Source organism: Petaurus breviceps, unplaced genomic scaffold (assembly GCF_028583685.1).
Source record: "Petaurus breviceps papuanus isolate PSGF00001 unplaced genomic scaffold, PetGlider_PUasm1.0 90760, whole genome shotgun sequence".
NCBI lineage: Eukaryota > Metazoa > Chordata > Mammalia > Diprotodontia > Petauridae > Petaurus > Petaurus breviceps.
In genome coordinates this window covers 12,610,598-12,630,491 of record NW_027187338.1, presented here as the reverse complement: position 1 = coordinate 12,630,491, position 19,894 = coordinate 12,610,598, and the positions used below count along the sequence as shown (strand labels likewise).

The 19,894-nt window shown below is 38.0% G+C and overlaps 1 protein-coding gene across 4 annotated transcripts in view; it reads right to left on the bottom strand.

Moving 5' to 3' along the window:
* Positions 1-1,192: 1,192 nt before the first annotated feature.
* The window catches only part of YBX1 (Y-box binding protein 1), a 30,308-nt gene continuing 11,606 nt past the window's right edge, over positions 1,193-19,894 (bottom strand). For 3 of the 4 annotated variants that reach the window (XM_069068164.1, XM_069068166.1, XM_069068165.1), the window contains 6 exons: positions 17,121-17,154; positions 13,905-13,994; positions 13,280-13,582; positions 12,708-12,790; positions 2,428-2,693; positions 1,193-1,559 (listed from right to left, as the gene is read on the bottom strand). In XM_069068164.1, coding sequence (XP_068924265.1) covers positions 2,459-2,693; positions 12,708-12,790; positions 13,280-13,582; positions 13,905-13,994; positions 17,121-17,154 — 745 coding nt within the window. In that variant the 3' untranslated portion in view covers positions 1,193-1,559; positions 2,428-2,458. The remainder of the gene's footprint in view (positions 1,560-2,427; positions 2,694-12,707; positions 12,791-13,279; positions 13,583-13,904; positions 13,995-17,120; positions 17,155-19,894) is intronic. The other variant, XM_069068163.1, reaches the window with a different exon arrangement.

The following is a 19,894-nucleotide window of genomic DNA, read 5'->3' as shown; positions in this document are numbered from 1 at the left end:
CTTCCTTTAGGCTGAAATACCCTAAACAAACCAGTTCTCATCCATCGCTTTCCCATATCCTGGACCACTCACCTCCACATGGCCTCCCCTAAATCATAGCACCTAAAACTGGATGCTTCTGATGCAAAAAGAAATTATATCCTCAACTCAAAACACCATACTCCTATTAACCATGACTAAGTTAAATTTTCTTTCACTACTAGACTAGGGGCTGACTGGTTATTTCCAGTCTCCTTTTGCCACCTGACTTTGCTTTAGGGTAGGTAGATGGTGAGAGGCAAAAGAACCGAGATCCAATTCATTTTATGATTCTATTTCAACATTATTTATAATAGTACTCAAAGCTACCAGCAGTCATCAGATGAAGCTCCATCTTTCTGGTGTTCCCCACTATATTCTACAATCGGGATGAGGATCCAGACACAATGTAGGAAAAGATATACATTTAACTTACCAAGGTTAGGGACAGCGAGGTAGTACATTGGATAGAATGAATTCAAGTTCAAATCAGGCCTCAGACAATAGCTCTGTGACCCTGGGCAAGTCACTAACTCTGTTTACTTCAGTTACCTCATCTATAAAATGAGTTGAAGCCAGAAATGGCAAATCACTCCAGTATCAAACACAACTGAAATGAAACAAAAATGTAGATACTAATACCCAGACTAATTAAAAAATAACTAAAATCTTCCCCCCTTTTGGTTTACCAATATTTGAAGACTTTGGGGACTCTAGCTAGTTAAGTCTGATCCATGCAGATATTACCCCTCCCCCACCTCTATTTGAAAAAATATGATTCCTTATACAATTCTGCTTTGACAATTTTCCAATATCATTAATAGACTGCATGTCTGTGGATCAAGTATTCATTCCATGAAAGAGCAAGACTGAAAAGAGTAATTGTGTCAGGAAGACCCTCCCCCCTCTGCACCCCCAACTTTCAGTGCATCTGGTTAAGCCAACAGACCTTTCTCAAAATGTTTTTAAAATGCATAAAATAGAATTACAAAGGAAAACAATTATACTTAAATATAGCTAATCAAAATATAATAAAAAGTTTCACCAGGTTAAGATCTCCTATGCACAAACAATGGCCTGAAGAAGTAATTTGCAGCATAACTTGATACAGACAACACATGGCTGTGAACACTGCATCAGCATCATTAGAAGAAGCCAGAAACATGCACAGAGAATTATTTAAAGACCTTTATTAACAGGTGCTTGCAGTTTGTGGATTTTTGAAAAAATCAGGTGTACTTTTATACAAATTAAAAATGAGGTTCTTAAAAATCTCAACTTGACCAGATATGAAACAATTTAAAAACCTTTAAAGGTGTATTGAGAAAACCAGGCTTTTTAAAAAACATGTTTGTCATTCCCAAAAAGAGACTTCTTTAGGTAAAAATAATAAAAACCCCATGCTGCATAGATAATGCAGAGAGTTCTAGTTATCTGGTCAACAGCAAAAAGCAAGCACTTAGGTCTTCCGTTCCAAATCTTTTGTTCATTTCTTATTATTGCTGGAATTTCATATTCTTTCTTCTTGTATGATGACTAAACTAGAAAAGAAGAAACAAATGTCAGATGATGTATGAGAACATTATTATGAGAACATGACATTGATAAAAGTGCACTCCCTCATCCCAGTCCAATCTCACCTAAGACTGTGTAATCTAAACATCCCCTAAGAAAAAGCTGCAGGTCATTCATTTCCTAATTCCATCACAATGTTCTTCCCACTAGAGAGCAATCTTTTCTGAGTAGCAGCCTTAGAGCAAAAGTTCACAGCAAAAATAGAGGTCTACACATTATGCTAGTCCACCTTTTCACCAGACCAAATACCTTGTTTCCCTCTTTATAAATGAAAGAGAACAAAGCAGCAAAACCCCCTTTAGAATGCTGGTTTCAAAGGACATTAAAGTGGCAAAGTCACATGGGTCATCATTTGACCAACAGCAAAACTGGATTCATGGTAAGGCAACAAAAACAACGGAATGATGCAACTCTACAGACTCCATGGTACTAAGGTACTTCAAGGAACCATATACTCAGTTTTAAGTTTTTCCTGAAAGACATGGCCTGTTACTCAAATTAGCAATTGGGTCTCCCATCAACATACACAAAAACAAAAAATTTGGAAATTTCCAAGTTTCAGTATCTCATCAGTCTTACAAATAGAATAGGAAACACTCAATGACAGGCTGCCTTCCCAATGTTTGGGTTGATAAGACCATGTGGGCTTTTACCCACCACCTAAGACCTTATATGTGCTTTTCTTAAGTTTTTAGGCAACACATAGAAACTCTTCTAATATACTGAGAGGAGTCTACAGAGACTACCTGACCAGACCTCAAAAGGGGAGCCAAACTTAATTTGCAAGGCTGTTCTTTGCTATGCTCAGATTTCCCAAAGCACCAAAACAATTACCCGGATGATGGTAGAGATGGTAAGCCGGCATTTACTCAGCCCCGCCCTGCTCAGCCTCGGGAGCGGACGTATTCTCAGCTGGTGGTTCGGCTGCTTTTGTCTCTTTGCCATCTTGTGGTTTAGGGTTCTCTGGGCGTCTGCGTCGGTAATTGAAGTTACGGCGGTACCGACGTTGAGGTGGCTGCTGACCCTGGGTCTCATCTCCTTGGTTCTCTTTGTCTTCTTCATTACCTTCCTCTCTAGGTTGTCTTTGACGAGGAGGGCCCCTGAAATTAAGTTAGTAACAGTTGGAAGGATGCAACCAATTTAGTTCAAACCATCCCAAAGCGAGTCAACTATAACAGGAGGCTACTTCCTGGAGGAAAGTTAGTAAATCCGGTATTTTAGATTCAATTCTTGTCATTTTGCATTCCCAACTGAACTTAACTGATTTCAATTTTTTACTATCTTCTGCTAATTTCTCAATGAAATTAAACACTTTCATATTATACCTTCAGTATTTCTTTGAAGGAAAAAAAAATCCTACTTTCCCCCAATTGTGACTTGCATGGAAAGTGTCCTAGCCTTCAATTTCAAGGGGAAGAAAAATCAGTTTTAATCTGAGAAATAAGGACAGTTGCATCTGATCTGACCCAGCTTAATTTTACTACAGCAGAGGAGTTATGGATACAACATAGATGAACACAGTGCTATAAGACCTAGGAAAATGGAAACTCATTAAATTCCACCTCCTGAAAACAATCTCTAGCTACACTGCACAGAATGCTGAATTTAACTTGATAGAACCACATAATATGCTGGAAGAAGAGTGCAGCAGGGGAGAGTGGTGGTGAACGAAGCATACTTTTATTTGGGGAGAAACCACGAAGACAGAAGAAGGTCAAGAACTAGGGAAAACACTACTAAAGGTGAATAAATCTGCTACGGAAGCAACACTGAGTAAAACAAAGTTCTGAATGTAGTAATCCTGGGTTCAACCGCAAACACCTTAGTCACCAGAAATTTCCATCAGTATCATTTTCTACTCAGAGGTACCACCACACTTTTCTCCCCTTCATATAAATCTGACCCTTGAATTCAAAACTTCTTACACTGTTTTCTACAACACAATTCCCTCTGTAGCAGTGATGTCTCCCACTAGAGGGGAAAAAAGGTATACAAATCCAATCTATACCTAGCTATATCCCAGTTTTGAGAGCCCCAACTGTCTCCAATGTTAATTTCATTAACAAAGGATAGGAATTGTAGGTTGGGGGGATAAGAATAAAGCAGGGTAGGGAAGCAAAAAGCAAGGAATTTATGAATTCTCTAGAATAGAACCACCAAAGAATTTGTCTAGTTAGTATCCTGTACTTAACAGAGCCCTTTCATGTTCTTTCAAATCCCTAAGCTTTCTTCTCTAAATTCTCTCATCAAATTCAACATCATTCATGTGTCATTTGACCTCTTTTCTGAGTATTAGCTTCATTCCTTTACCAATCCACATAATTTATTAACTTCTTATTCAGGCCTACTCAATATAGTTAATAGATATTTTTCATAATATTACTGGTGGTACTCTTTGCTGAAACTTACAATTATCTTCTTAATTGTTTTCCTTCCCAAAGACTTGATTAGTCTTTTGAAAAGACAAAGTGATTCAATAGTGAAGATCAAGACCACATCTCAAAACAAAATCATGTCAATTATATTCAGGAATCCCTTACTGCTTAATTTTACAAAATTATTATACTTTAATAACAATTTGTCTAACCTAGACATTTCTATTGCATAGTCATTGTCCTAAAAGTCCCAGCCAATGTTCTCTTTTCTCCTCTTCTAATCACCTGATTTCAGAGAAATGCTGCTCATTCTAACTCACGTGCTATGATAACTCCAAGTGCATATCCATGGACCTCACACACCAGGCTCTACAAAACACAGCCTATCTTGTAGGAACAGTACACTATTATAAATATACTATTTATCAAAAGCACTGCCATTTCACTCTTTGGCTTTCTATAGATTAAGGCGACAGCAACCTTGGTTTTTCCTTACATTTGCCCTTATCTCCACATTTATGTTCCATTCAACACACTCCTAAATTAATATATCCTTTCTCCCAATATGAACTTCTTCGGACTTTTCCTTCTTCCTCATTTCACAATACTTTAAGAATTGTTACCATTTATAACTTCGAAGCCCCTCTCATATTCCTATCCCTTCCCATGGTATTAACTTAGTATTAGCTCTCATTACTAACAACTTGAGTCTCTGGATCTTTACACTTTTCATTTCTCCACCACAATTCATCCTTCATTCTGTTGCTTGAATAATGTTTTATGTATGGATCTAGTCATGTTACTCTTCTGAGCAAAAATCTCTGTTATGAAACAACAGCCATCCAAAAATCTGGTTCCCTACCTTTTCCATGTTTATCTCATTTCTTCTGCCAAATCCCAAACTCTAATCAAAATGGATGACTGACTGCTTCTCAAGCACACTGCACTCTGCTCATCTGTTCACAGTATGATTTTCCCTTTCTTCACCTCTTGAATATATCCAACTAAAATGCCATTTTCTCCGTGAAGATTCTGCACCACATTGCATTTTTCAACTCTAAAAATACCTTAATGAAAAATCCTTTACAAATTAAGTCACTGAGCCTACCTTGATAATGAGCTTCTCCAAACACAAAGCTAGACATGCATGAATATCATGTCACCACATAACATTTCAGTTAGCTGACAGCGTCCTTTCCTACAACAAATTCCATCTCTTATCTAAAAATTTTGTCTCCCTAATATCTCTGCAGAGTAAATACTTAATATATTTGCTAAAGACAAAAACTTACATAATCTGTCCTTATGCTATGGTAAGAGATGACAACTGAAACTCATGAAGACAGACCTAGCTGCAAGACAAGTCAACTACATGCTTGCTTTCTCAAATTAACTTCAGTTTTTGTCCAAACAGTCTGAAGGACAATAAAGACTTTTGAAAGGCTATTAATGAAAACATTTTCAGAATTATCTCATAAAAAGGCTACCCTGGGGGCAAGCATACTTCACAAAATACATAACCAGCCTTATTGATGAAAGTGGGAGAGTAAAGAAAGGATACAGACAGGGCATCTGGAGACCTGTGTAGGACAAGAGGCACCTCCTTCTCCCTTTGAGTATGCCCTAAGTCTATTGTGTATCCTGTCTTACAGGGTAATGTCTGTACAATCTCAAGGCTGGGATAGTTTGCCAAAATTCACCCAAGTCTGTGAACAACATACTAAATACAAAAGATGCAGAGTTTTCCAATATCAAATCAAGCTATTATCTTTATAATTCACAGAAAAATATAGCGTCACTGCATTGTAGAGCTGTAAATTCATGTAGTACAACTTCCTCATTTTATGGGAGAAGAAACAGGCTTAGAATTTAAATGCCTTGCATTAAATCAACTAATGACTTTCAAACAAGAACATGTATCTCCAAACTCCCAGTTAAGTGCTCATCTTCCAGTTTCTCAAGAGTTTATTAAGCAAAACTGCAAGTTGATTCTAAAGTCCTTTTGTGACACTTTTACTTTCACCCCCAACCAGTGAGGACTAAAAATAGAAAGGAATATACTCATGTGAGTTTAGATCATTGCAAGTGTTCAAGTGTAAGTGAGATGACCATTTTGAGAAGACTGTAGCAGGGATTCAGCCATCAAGCAATAAACAGGACTTAAAAGCCTTCAAAAATCCTCTTTCAGCTTTAGGGTTCTAGGATACTGTCTAGGATATTCTCAGCTCCATACCTATGCACCGGCCACCTCCCTTGCTTGGCATTCAATCTAACCTCACTTTTATGTCATAGAATCCCTTACTTCCTCTAAGACTCAAACTTGGCTAAAACAAGTCTACTTTCTACACAAATTCTTTCTTGAACCCAAATGCTGGTTTTCTCTTTCCCTAGTGACTCTGTATTTATATTGTATTCTTTTATGATATATTTGTATACTTATACAAACATATCCAAGTCTCTCAGATAAATACAAGTTCTCTGAGGAGCAAATTGTTTCATTTTTTCCTTTATATCCCCTAACTGCCTACCATTTAGAAGGCATTTCATAAACGTTTGTTGATTAAATCACTGCCCTAACAACATACTTACTTGAAGTCCTTTTAAAACAAGTCAGGTTTTATATGATCTGTAGTTAATGTACTTAAAAAAAATTAAGTACAGCTTATCCATGAGAAAAAGACTGACCACAAGGAAGAGAAGGCAATGGAAAGGAAAGGTCAATAGGTAAGGCAAATTCAGATGTTGGGGGACTTTAAGATCAGGATGGGCAAAACGGACTTCTAAATAAGGAGATACACACACTAAAACTAAGAGTTTGAGATCTTGATTACCTGACAAACCTTATCTGTAACTTTATGGTCTTTATAAACATTCCTTTCCCCCAGAAACTGTGAACTAAAAGTTCAGAATATTTAGCAAAAATTCATCTCTTTAACATTAACCCTTGAATTTTCAGATGACCTGGAAGAAATTCTGTTATTAACACTATCTGAAAAGCAGGCTCAATCAAAGTATGATCCCGAGGCAGTCATATACAGGCCACCATGCTAAAGGATCAAACTTTTTGGCCACTTCAATTAAAAGAGGAAGGGAGAAAAAGGAAAATAAAATTTGTTCTTGCTCAATGATTCTCCCAACACTCATGGCATCCTAATGTTATAAATCCCAGAATGAGGTGTTTCCCACAGACCAAGAAGATGTGTTCTAGCAAAAGTAGTTTCTCTGGAGAAACCTGGATCCATCTTCAAGTCTGAGCTTCTTGGCCCCTCCCATATTAACATACTAATAAGACTTATTGCTTTCAGGGGCTTATCTACATAGTATAGATATTCACATTTTTCCTTACCTTAATGAATGGCTCATAAAGAATGATTCATCTGATCAAGCCAGGAAGGATTTGACAATCACCATGGAGTCTGGGACTTCAACTTCAGAAAGCCTATCCCTTACCTTCCCCAAGGCTTCTGAGGAGCTACCTTAGACACCAAAAAGATGTTAGCTTTCCTGTGTACATCTCAGCTTTCCACTGTAGTCCTGACTGCAAAAACCACCAGGGAACAGCTGTGACAGGGGATCTTTTTCATACATCTGCTAGGACTTAGAGATTGATAATTTCTCTCTGAGAAAAGTCAATATGGAGCAATTTCTGTGCCATCTGGGATCATACCTGGGCTAGGGAAACAAGGATACCCACTTAGAATTAATTTGGGTGCTTGTTGGGAATGTCAGCAAAGGGAAACTGCCTCAGGATTTTACTTCTACATCCAAGGATAATGGGGAAAAAAAAGGTACAAAGGTTGTCACAGAGTCATTCGGTGCCCTCCACCCCAAGGTAAATAAAGTTAATTTCTTCGAAGGTACTTCAGCGAGAAGATCAACACAATATTAGTACTGACCTCTACTCATTTTCTCAGGGGTCAAGTTCTGAATGAAAATTTAGTAGGTTTGATCCAAAGAAAGCACTTCTGTGTTAAGTCATTATTTTCTTGTTTCAACAATGCAATACAGTGGATAAGAGTAGAGAGTCAGGAGTCAGCAAGACCCGAGTTCAAATCCAGCCTTAGACTGGAGCTGTATAATTCTGGGTTTAAGTCACTTAGCTGCTGTCTGCATCAGTTTTCTCAACTGGAATATGGAATAATAACAGCACATATCTCACAGGGCCTCGTGAGGATTAAATAAGTTATTTACAAAGAGCCTGGACACACAGTAGGCAAAGTAATAAGTAAAGGCTTATTCCTTTTTCTGTTAAGGAGAGAAAAATTCAAGACTGAGAAGCAGTACAAAGACAGTAAGGAACGAGATATAAGCCATAGATTCAAGTCCTCCAAAGGATTAAAAAAGACTAAATGGGTTGACACCATGACAATGACTTGATATACACAATCCCCCCCCCCCCAATTTTCATCAGTAGCCTTAACCACTGTTGCCCTTTGATTCTGCCAAGGCTGCTGACAAGTAGCAAACTAAAAGGGTTAATTTCAAATTTTTTTCTCTATGAATTTTCCTTGGAACCAATAGTGATTTAACTTTTAGAGGTAAGCTTAAAAAGTCATCTAGACTCAGATCCTTCTCATTTTACAGATGAGGAAAATGAGACCTAGAGGCTAAGTACTCTTCTCAATGCCCCACAGGCAGTGTGTAAAACCAGGATGGAGACCCATCTTTAACTCCAACCTAGTGCCCTTTCCACTGCACCATGCTGAGAAAAAGCCGGAATGCCACAGGGAAAAAGAAAAGGTTTAAATAAGTCACAGGGATTACAAGGATCAAAGGATGCATTTCTTTCAAATGGCTATAAAATGATACTTCTATCATTTTAGCCCTTGACCTTTTTCTATCTATCAAGGGAAGTCAAGTTCAGGTAAAATTAGTCCAAAAAAGAACCCCAAAGTTCAGGGGTCAGGTTATTATACAACCAAGAAAAAAGCACATTACTTAATCAGTAGTTCTTTTTAGACTCTGTGTGTATGGAGGGAGAGAGAGAGGGTTTAGACAAGTACCATTTTTCAGAGAATATTCTGGGTTTTTTTGCTAGTATAAGACTAAATTAACCTCAGTGTTACCCTGGACAAGACACAGAATTTTGTTTTTAAGCACTCTCAGTGAAATAATGCAAAAAAGGTTTAAAGCAACTCCATTAATACAGAAATGTCCAACTTTAAAAAGCAAATTAATCCTAACATCTTTACCAAAACATAGACATTGATAACTTTAAAATATGCTTCATTTTCTTTTCTTTTTTTTAAACTGGGCTCACATTTAGTATTTTAGAGAGAATTCCCAATGCAGACATTTTCTCTACTAATGCAGATTAGTGCCACTTCTGACACACTCTGTTTCTGGAATATGGACGTGCCCCAGGATGACACAAGTTACCCTCCAGTTCCAGATAAAAATCCTGTCTTCTATTAATTCTAGTGCCTTCCCTCTGATTTTTTTTTTTTTTACCAATCTATCCTATATAGAGCTTCTCTGGATAGTAACTGGCACATTGTTTCTATCGACAGATTGTTTAAGTTCCTCAGGAGCAGGGACTTTTTAAAAAATCTTTCTCTGTATCCCCCAGTCTCAGCACAATGCTTGGCACATAGTAAGTTGCCTAATAAAGTTTTGACTGACAGTCAGCATGTGCCAAGAAAAGAACTTGAAACTAGGCAATACTACTGCAAGGTTACCCACCTCTAAGAGGTCACGGTTATCTTCATATAACCTGGCTATACCCCCAAGATAAAGAAGAGTGACTTGGGCAACCGTAATCCAGAGAGACCTATCAACTGAGATACTAACAGTGTGACCCAACATGGGAGAAGGTAGAAGAAGTAAGAAAGTGGGCTATGGTGAGTGAGATGCAGTTATTTCTCAGCATGTCTTGGACCTCTATCTATGCCCATCTCTTGAAAACAATGACAAATTTATTTGGACTTCAGCACATATTTCTCAGTACTAATAGAGGAAGACAGCATAGGACTAAGGACACTGATGGCAGAGAATTTTAAAGATTTTTTTTGGGGGGGAATGGAAGAATGTGGGTAAATGTGGTACAGAAAGAGATAGTCAAGAATGGGGATTGGGACCTGGGCCTGTGATTCCATCAATGAAAGGAGTTTCAGGTGAAAAAACTCCCTTACCACTTCTGATTGGCATCAGCCAGACGTGGGACCTGGAGCCAGATTTCCCAGGCTCTAGGGGTAGCTCTCTATCTACCTACTCTGCTACTTTACTTCTGCAATTAAGGGATTAACATCCAATAAGCACTAAAACACTGATAACAAGTATATACTAATACCTCATTTTCCCATCAAAGAACAAGCCATTCTATACAAATGAATTATCCTGAGCGCTGAAATTTTTTTGGATAACCAATTCAGACACATCCATTATGAAGCTCCACTACTGGATGTACTACAATACAATGTTGCCTTCTGGAATGAGGTTTGCCCTCATAATAAATGGCCCTAGACAATTTTGCCTTTTTTAGGGGGGCGAGGGGGAGAAGGGGTGTGGTTAGGTTTTTCTGTTTCTTCCCCCTTGCTGACAAGGTATACTACACAGTTAAAAGTCCCTGCCTTTAGCAGGGTCCTTCTTTCTGTCTTCCCCTCCAATGTTGTTTGGGAAAACAAATAACCCAGATTCTTAACAGTTATGTCTTGAGACATCTATTCTACTGATCAGAGAGGCCTTTTGCTTACCTCTGGGGCCCTTGGCTATATGCATTTTAGATTTCTGAGATTAGGTATTGCCATTTCGGCTGGATGAAGGATTTATGGAAAACCTAAACAAATCACCTTCACAAGCACTGTATGGTTATGTTTAAACTATCAAAGCCTTTAGGTTCTACCAGCCCAAAGCCAAGATCATAATAAACAAACTTAGCTAAGACGAGAATGGTTGACAGAACTTCAGGGCTGGTACTGATGTAACGAAAAGCCTTTGCTTGATAATCCAACCCAACGTTACTGTAGGATTTGTGAAAGCAGAACCTTCTACATATTGTCAAGTATCTGCTATAGGGGTACATTAAACTGTAATTCTTACTTGGTTTTCTGAAAGCTTAGAAGATACAAAGAAGGATTCTGGCGCTTACACCAGTTAGACATGGTTATGGTGAAGATTTAAGCACACCACCACCTAAACTGCACAGTGCAATTGAGAACTTACCTTTCCAGAAAAGAGAGCCCATCTGCACCTGCAAACACTGTATGGACACAATGCTCTGGGGTCCATCCCATGCTGTCAAGGAACTATCACCTTCACTGCTTCTAGCAGTCTACCTCTACAGTCTAGGCAATTCAACTTAACACACATTAAGGGTCTGCTATGTGTAAGATGCCGAAGATACAAAGGTGAAGGAAGACTGATTCAAAGTTTCTTAGAAATAGAGATTAAGGGAATGAAGGATAACTGCTCTTTAGAGTGGGAAACTTCAGGGAATCCTAAGAAAAGGCTTGGTTAATACATAGCACAAAAAAAAAGGTAGAAAATGAAAGAACTTTCCCCTCCTCTGTGGTCATCTAATAAAACCTTATGCAGAAGGGGTATGTAGAGAATATGTTAAGTGAGGTGATCCTTAAAAGCCCCAAGTGATCTAGAACTTTTTTTTTTATAATTGCTTACATTTTTTAGAACCAATCCTTTAAAATTATAGTATCCCACAGGGAGAAAAAAATAGCAAAATATACTGAAATGAACTAGTTTATTACCTAGTATCAATCACTTAGGGTTTGTATCCATCTTCTTCAGTCCTGAGCTAACCCCAATAGTTCTCCCTTGCTAACACTACTTTATCACCTCCAAATTCCCACTGAGAAGGAACACAAACGGCTTGCTACCTCAAGAGTTCTAAAAATGTTAGGCTGTGTCAGACTGGTCTTCCTCTAAGAACATAAGCTCCTAGTGGGTTTTATGTGTACACAATACTGCCCCCAACTCAATGCAGATGCGACCCCAATCTCCCTGTTGAGTCTTCACATCAAGCCACAGTTCATAGATGTCCATTATCATTTAAAAAAACCATCAATATTGACCTTATGTCTTAATATGCCACCTAAGCTGTTATATTTAAAAATTATATCCTCTCCCTCTAAATAAGGGAATACAGATTAACAGGCCTCCCCCCCCCAACTTGCTAAGTGGGTTGCATGACAAGAAGAATATACAAACAGGAAGGAGGGGTGGGGGACAAATTATTATTTAAAATGGACAAAGGAGAGTTCAGCATATCTCCAACACACATATACACAGTCTGGTGCAGAAATATGCCAACCCAAGGGAAACAAACTTTGTAGGGCTCAGCAAACCTACAGGGTAATCCACATGCATGTATATTACCCTTATCTAAGCTCAAGTATAAAAATCTTACCATTTTTCAACTTCTATTTTTGTTTTGTTTTAGTAAAACAATGTCAACCTGTTTATAAAGGTGTTTGTAACCAATGTAAAAGAAGGCAAATAATACAGAGCCTACCTTAAATATAACTGAGAAGGAAATTACACTTGCTCATCAACTGATACGAGCCAAAGGATAAAAGAAATTTTTAGGTCAATTTTTACTTTGCTGTCTGGATCAAAGGAAATATATGTTAATAGTGAAATAACCAAAAAGAAGGATTAATTTTCCTCTGGACAGATTTGGAAAAGGCCTTATGCAGAAAATACTGTGTTCCTAACAAGTGTGACCTGGCATAATATACTTGGGGCAGCATTTCAATACAAAAGACACATCATTATAGAGTATACCTGCGGAATCGTGGTCTATAACCCCGATACATATTCTGTCTCACTGGTCTACCTTGTTCTCCTGCACCCTGGTTGTCAGCACCCTGGAAAAAAAAAAAAAGCACATTAAATCCACTAAAACCAGTAATGGAAGCTTAAAATCCAATCACTCCAAAGAGACAAGAGGATAAAGCAAATCACCTGGTACCTTAGTTCACCTAATAAAAAGTGCAATTTTAAGTATGATCCCTAAAGCCAGTAGGCAATATTTACATAGCACTTTAAATTCCACTACTCTACTCATTCATCACTAACCTTTAATCCAGTATAGGTAATGGGTATACCAATTACATTAAGAATTGTTAACTGGTCCTATCTTCTTAGAATTTAGTTGCCTTATCTCAAGTAGGAAAAATTATTATATATACATTTTACAGTGGTTATGAGAAAGACTGTTTTAAAAGAAAAGAATCAACCTCAAAGACAGGAATAAAGAAGAGTCCTCAAAACTTAAGTATCAGAGAAAGAGAAGCTAGTACATTACTGTCAATTCTGTGTGATCTCCATAGTTCACGTCCTTCCCATAACATTACCTCCATTACTTCTCCCTGCACAGGAGGGTTGGAATACTGTGGTCGACGCCCATAGGGTCTCCGCATGTAGTAAGGTGGGAACCGCCGCCTGCGGTAGGGACGGCGCTGCTGGGGCTGGCCTTCTGGAGCACTCTCTGATCCCTCGTTCTTTTCCCCACTCTCACTGTTCTGGTAATTCTGCTGGTAGTTCCGTGGAGGACCCCTACGACGTGGATAACGTCTGTAATGGTTACGGTCGGCTGCATATTTACTGCCTTGAACTGGAACACCACCAGGGCCTGTAACGTTAGCTGCCTCCGCACCCTACAAAAGCCATTACAAGTTGATAGTGACACCCAAAGGAAATCACACATAATTGTATTCACAAAATTCACAGTTAAAAAAACAAACAAAAAAAAGGTTTGCTGTGGCCAGGGGGTGCATACACACACCACGTGACTGAAATGTATCAGTTCATCACGGCTCTGAAGAGATTGCACACTAACTGCAGCCAGCACACAATAGGGAAGCTATAAAGCTTGATGAACCTGTATTTGTGGTCATCTGACCCATCTACATTAGAGTCACCATCAAAACTCATTATTTCTGGACTGAAGTCAAACCTTTACACAGAAAACATCCTCACCTTTTCTCCTTCAACAACATCAAACTCCACAGTCTCTCCATCTCCTACACTGCGAAGGTACTTCCTGGGGTTATTCTTCTTTATGGCAGTCTAGTAATATCACATTCCAAAATTAGATTAACAGGGGTGAATAATGTGCTTTTTCATTTAAAATGTACCAGAGTTAATTATTATGTTGAATATACTTGGATATACATTTGACCTAAAGATGAATTGAAATTAAACCAGAAGTTCATTAAATTTAGAAAGGTAGGGACAACAAAAGACCTATATCCACAGACTATATTTAGATGCTATAATCTTACACGTGTTTTACCCCTAATTTACCCAGTGCTTACCACTATTTTTAAGTTTTTTTTTTTAAACCAGACTTTCGATTTCATTGTGTAATGAGTTCCTGGTGAGAAAATTCCTTCTACCAATTAAGGTAAAGACCTTCTCTGCAACTTAGTATTAAAGAGTGACCTGGGGCACTGAGGAGCTAAGTGACTTGCTAAGTCAGACAGCCAGTACAATATCAGGGGCAGGACTTGAACCCAGGGCTTCCTGACTCCAAGGCCATTTCTCTATCCTCTACGCCATACTGCCTTTCAGCTTTCCTACTAATTCATATCAAAAATAGCTGTAGTGTTCAAGAAAGACATGAGATCTGTACCCTTCTGTTTGCTTCTTACAAATCAAGTTCAATTAAACAATGTTTGTAAAGAAAACAATGTAAAGAAAACTCTATCTCCCTATGCCTGTCCTTAACAGTGGAAGCTATCTTACCCCACTCAGGGCTGGTTTAGATGACAGTCTCAACTTAGTCCTCAGTTTTATCCTACCAAGCCATCACAAATGTCAGTTGAAAGCTCTCTCTTCCTGGGTTTCTGGAGGCACTGCAGAGAATGCTCTTGATATGCCTGGCATTAATGTTACTCTTTTCATTATATCATCAGGCAACTTGGTTATTTCCTTCCCTGAAACCCACTCTAACCTTTTCAGTCTACTAGTCCATCATAATTGTTAATGTGCAACTCAAACCTACTCTAAGAAGCAGTCCTAACCTTATTCCAGAATAATATAAGGACTATGAATGAGAATTCCATTCCCTGGTCTCCAAAACTGAGTAAAGAGCACTAAGGAGTTAGGCCATGGGAAAAAAACACCTCAACATACATGTACCCCATGAAAAATGAGTGATTTGTCTTCATTACATGATTAAAATGTTGCCTGCAAAGAGGTTGGCTTTGTAAGAAGAATAACACTATCTAATCACTATCTAGAACCTTTGAAAGCCAAGCTTTGTATGTTCATCTTGGACTTCCACCCCTAAAACCTAGAATCCAGAAAAAAAATTAAGCCAAGAGTTAATGGCTGAAACGATCAACTAAGAGAGAGAAAAAAACCCCTCCAGACAACATGTAGATCAGTACAACTGAATATTATGACAGCAAAATACAATCAGCTCAAACAATGTGTCATCTAAACCATCCCCTGAGCTTCTAACCCTTCACACACAGCTAACTATATTTCCTGAACCTGTGTGAGATTAACAATCATATGGATAACATATCCACAAATAATGCCAAGCCCTTATTTTTGGTCAACAGTCCCCACCTCTTCTCTTAACTTTTTCAGCAAAGCTACCAATAAGTAGCAAAACAGACCAGTTTTTACTACTGCCTTTCCATTAATTTGCATATTATTATAAAGAGACTTAATGACTAGTAAAATAAGGACTATAGATGGGAGGGGGAGCAAGGAAATCAGATAACCCAGAATAGGCTATATTCAAACAAGAGTGCTCACAAGTCTATAAAATGACATTTTGTTCCAAAATGAGTCAAACCCTCAATTTTTACAGTCAACTTGACTGTGGCCATGGATAGGAGCAATGATTATGAATTAAAAGCTATTGACATTTGGTTTTGGAATATGTTTTTGTACTTACATTTGGTCATGGGCACACCTGATGCTTTCAGAATTCATATCCTATCATTCTGTGAAGATACTTCTGGAGGTGTTGGAAATTGACCTACCTCACCTCCCCATCCTGCCCCTTCCTCCCCCAACTCCATACTAAATATAGAGATCCCTTTTCTTATTACTACAAAGCAGCAAGCTAAACAAAACTTTCTATTCTCCTTTTCTAAGTCCGCTAGCTTTTTTGGCTCACACATTCCCTGGCATTGGGAAGAAGAGAGATAATTTATTAAGTGTTTTGGTTTATGCTAGGTTATAGGCTATAAACACAAGAGTAAGATCAAACGATTTAAGCAGAGTAGGTGATATAAAGATCAACAATAAAGACTGTTGGGCTCTAAGCTGCAAAATCCAGAGTAATTCCATTGCCTGTCAGTGTGTGCACATGCAAAACACAATCTAGTCTTTCAAGGCTTATTTATACACGTGGCTGTAGCCCTCAGGAAAAGCCTTAGGAAGCCTCAAGTTCAACAGCAAACTGCAACTATAGCATTATGCTTTAATTTGAGATGTTTGCTCTACTCCAAAGCTATTTCTAATCTATCTAAAAATGTTACCTGAGTAAAAGTTCAGCAAACTATATCTACCTTGAATGCAATTTTTCTTTCATAAATATGACTACCTAATCTAAAAGTAATTAAACTATTATCCATCTCACTATTACTTTTCCACTTTACTTACCTTCAGGTGATCAAAATTTCTTAATTTTCTAACTCATATACTCAACAATTACATAGCCTCCTATGCATAGGCTCTTCAGGAAGCTTTTTAAAAGGTTGTTGCCATACCTAATTCAATACTAACCCAAGTTCTTTGGAAGACAATTTGTCTATCAATTAAAACATCCATTTTAAAGTGAACTGACCCTATGCAAGGTTTCAAACACTAAAAAGCACACTTGACTCTGGAATATTGTCCTATTTCTTCCGAGTCCCCATCTTCAGTTTACGCTAGAATATGATGTCTCTTACCACAGATATTGTTCTAATGGTATTTTGAATGAAAAATGAATGAATGAGGAAGCATTTATTAAGCAATTACTATGTGCCAAGCACTGTGCTAAGCGCTGGGGATACAAATACAAAAGCAAAGACAAAGCATGCTTCAAAATACCCATGTATTTATACCAAATACATTACTATAACTTCAGAAAACAAGGAAGCAGGAGTCAGTTTGGAGGTTATTTACCAATCCAGGATTTCAGGTTATAGCACTTCAGGCAGAAGTGTAGATGTCTGCACAATCACTCACCTGGTGTACAAATACATCTTCCTTGGTGTCATTCCTGTAAGACAAAATCCAATTTGATGAGTCAGAAAAGCACTGAGATGAAAAAAAGTTATATTTGAGTAATTTTTAACTTCTATTTCCATGGAGAAGTGTCTCCTTCATGCTTAGGAGTTTAGGCTTAAAAAAGGACCAGGAAAGTTCAGGGAATAAACCAGAGCTCAAACATGCTTGAGCCAACTCCCCTAAAAAATCCCAGTCAAGTGAGAGATAATAAGATACACTAGGAGGGATTAAACCCATGAGGTTCATGAGCCTGCATTATGGGAGAAGTCTCATTTGCTTACCCAGATAGGGTTCTTCATTATGGGTGCCTGGCTTTCCCCTGGATTTCTACCTTTCCTTGATCAAGCCACCCAAAGGTACCAACACAAACAAAATAAATGTAGTCTTTCAGTAAAACAAAACACAACCCAATCCTCATCTGTTTGCTTGAAAATTGAGTCAAAATAATATGGAAAATGACTGTCACAAAGGTCAAAAATTAGATGAACTGATTTTTCAAAGCGGAAGGTAATAAAAAAAAGTATAAATAATTATAAATAATAATGCCTTAAATCATGGAAGAAACCAGAATGAGGAAGCTTGACTTGCAGAGATAAGTCAGAAGGATTGACTGAGGCAGCTCTGAACAATTAGTTCCAAGGTGTGTCCCATCAGTTCAACATTTATTACATACTATACCAAAGTGACAGTCTCTGACCTCTAGAAGATTACTTCTGACATGGGGAAACTACATATATGAGGAAGTGGCATTTGGATTAATTGGAGATACAAACAAACTTTGACTTGATTTGAATCTCATGACATTCGGTAAAGCAGTCAAGTGAAGTGTAGACAACGGTTGCCTACCCTGAATTATAAATAAACATTAGTTAAAAAAAATTTTTTTCCTACTAAATTATCTTCACAAATACACAAAATAGGAATTATCCCTATTTTATGGATTAGGAAGCTGAGAAACATAGACTAAAGTAACAACTAACTGGAATAGAATCCAATTCTCTTAATTTCCTACGAACTGCTCTTTCCAAAGCCACTGTGCCTTTTCAATGAACGCACACTACTTAAATTGTTCCAATACTGATGCCAAAAGCTATGTCAAGTTGGATGACCACTCAGGTCAGGCATGTTGAATGAGCTCCCAGTAAGGAACATAGCTGTGTCTTCTCCAAGTTAGAGCTCAGTAAGCCACTGCTGACATATTAGGGGGCTTGCTCAGGATTATGCAGCTGCCTGTATTTAAGGGGAGACTGGTATGTGTGTGTGTGTGTGTGGGGGGGGGGGATTTGAACACAGGTCATATTGTGTTGCAAGGCCAGATCTTTTATCTATACATCATACATCGCCCTACCTTATATCAATTATATCAATCACCCTACATTTACATCAATTCTTTAGGGGACATGAACTGAACGATCTTGGTTGCTGAGCTCCCTTCCCTAACATTCTTGTGTTTCAGACACTTACCAGCTGTGTGACCTTGGGCAAGTCACTTAACCCTGTTTGCCTCAGTTTCCTCAGCTATAAAATGAGCTGGAGAAAGAAACCACTCTAGTGAAAACCCCAAATGGGGCCAAAGAGTCAGACAACTGAAAAAACAACTGAATCACCAATAACTAAAATCAGAACACTGCTTTCATCATCCATGTTAATTTTAAAATTTCCCTACAAGACCTTAAACACACCTAAGAGTTTGGTATACAAATTTTTCATTATTTATAATGGATTCATTGATTAGCTGTCTTCACACACCTAGCAGGTACTGGGCATATTCCAGTGAAGACTTTGTTGTAAAGGCAGAAGAAATAAAAAGCAACATATGCAATATAATGAGAGACAAGTGATGCCTAGGCAGTGTGAACAAAGTAAAGTACCAAGATAGGGCACATGGAGATGAAGAGGAGAAATTCTTTGGCCAGAATTTTGCACAATCTATGCCAGTAATAATATACTAAGAGGGGAATGTCTCAATTATTAGCCTTCATTATTATCTAAATAACTCATATAACCTATGAGGCACTATCCCCAGAAAACAAAAAGCCTACAGTTGATAGTAAAATCACCATTTCTGAGTTTAAAAAGACTTCAGAGACCATTTAAGCCTAACTCAAACTCGAAAAAGAATTTGGCAAAAAGAACAGATGAAGCCTGTGCAGTTCCAAAGAATAAATTAGGAGTAATAGGGAAGTATCAGGAAGGCAAAATGTGGCTAAGTATGAAGAATATTCCTAAGAATTGCTCCTGTTACAAAATGGAAAAGAATGTCTTATAAGATAGTAAACTTCTCATTACTGGAAGTGTCTAAGGAAAGAATGAACAAATATCTCTCAATGGATGCTGTCAAAAAGATCCTTGTATTACTTCTAAGAGAAGGTTGGAATAGAGGTCTACAGACTCTTTTTAGACTCCTACGGTTTACTGCTCTACACACATGGCACATGAGAGGCCTCTACACTATATGACGGACAAAAAATCAAATAACAGATACTCATGAATATTTTCCTCAAAGTACAATTTGCAGGTCAGAGATGAGGTAGAGTCAAAAGTAAGATAGCTTGGAATTTATGGTGACTGAAAAGCATTAAAAGGGAGGTTAATGGAGGATCTTTAACCCACCCTTAAATGACCGCACCACATCCCCCCGCCGCTGTATCGCCTCATTCACCTACCACACCTACCGTCACATAATGTCACTAGACATTACTGTGATCTCCAACTATCTGTCACTAATTCTG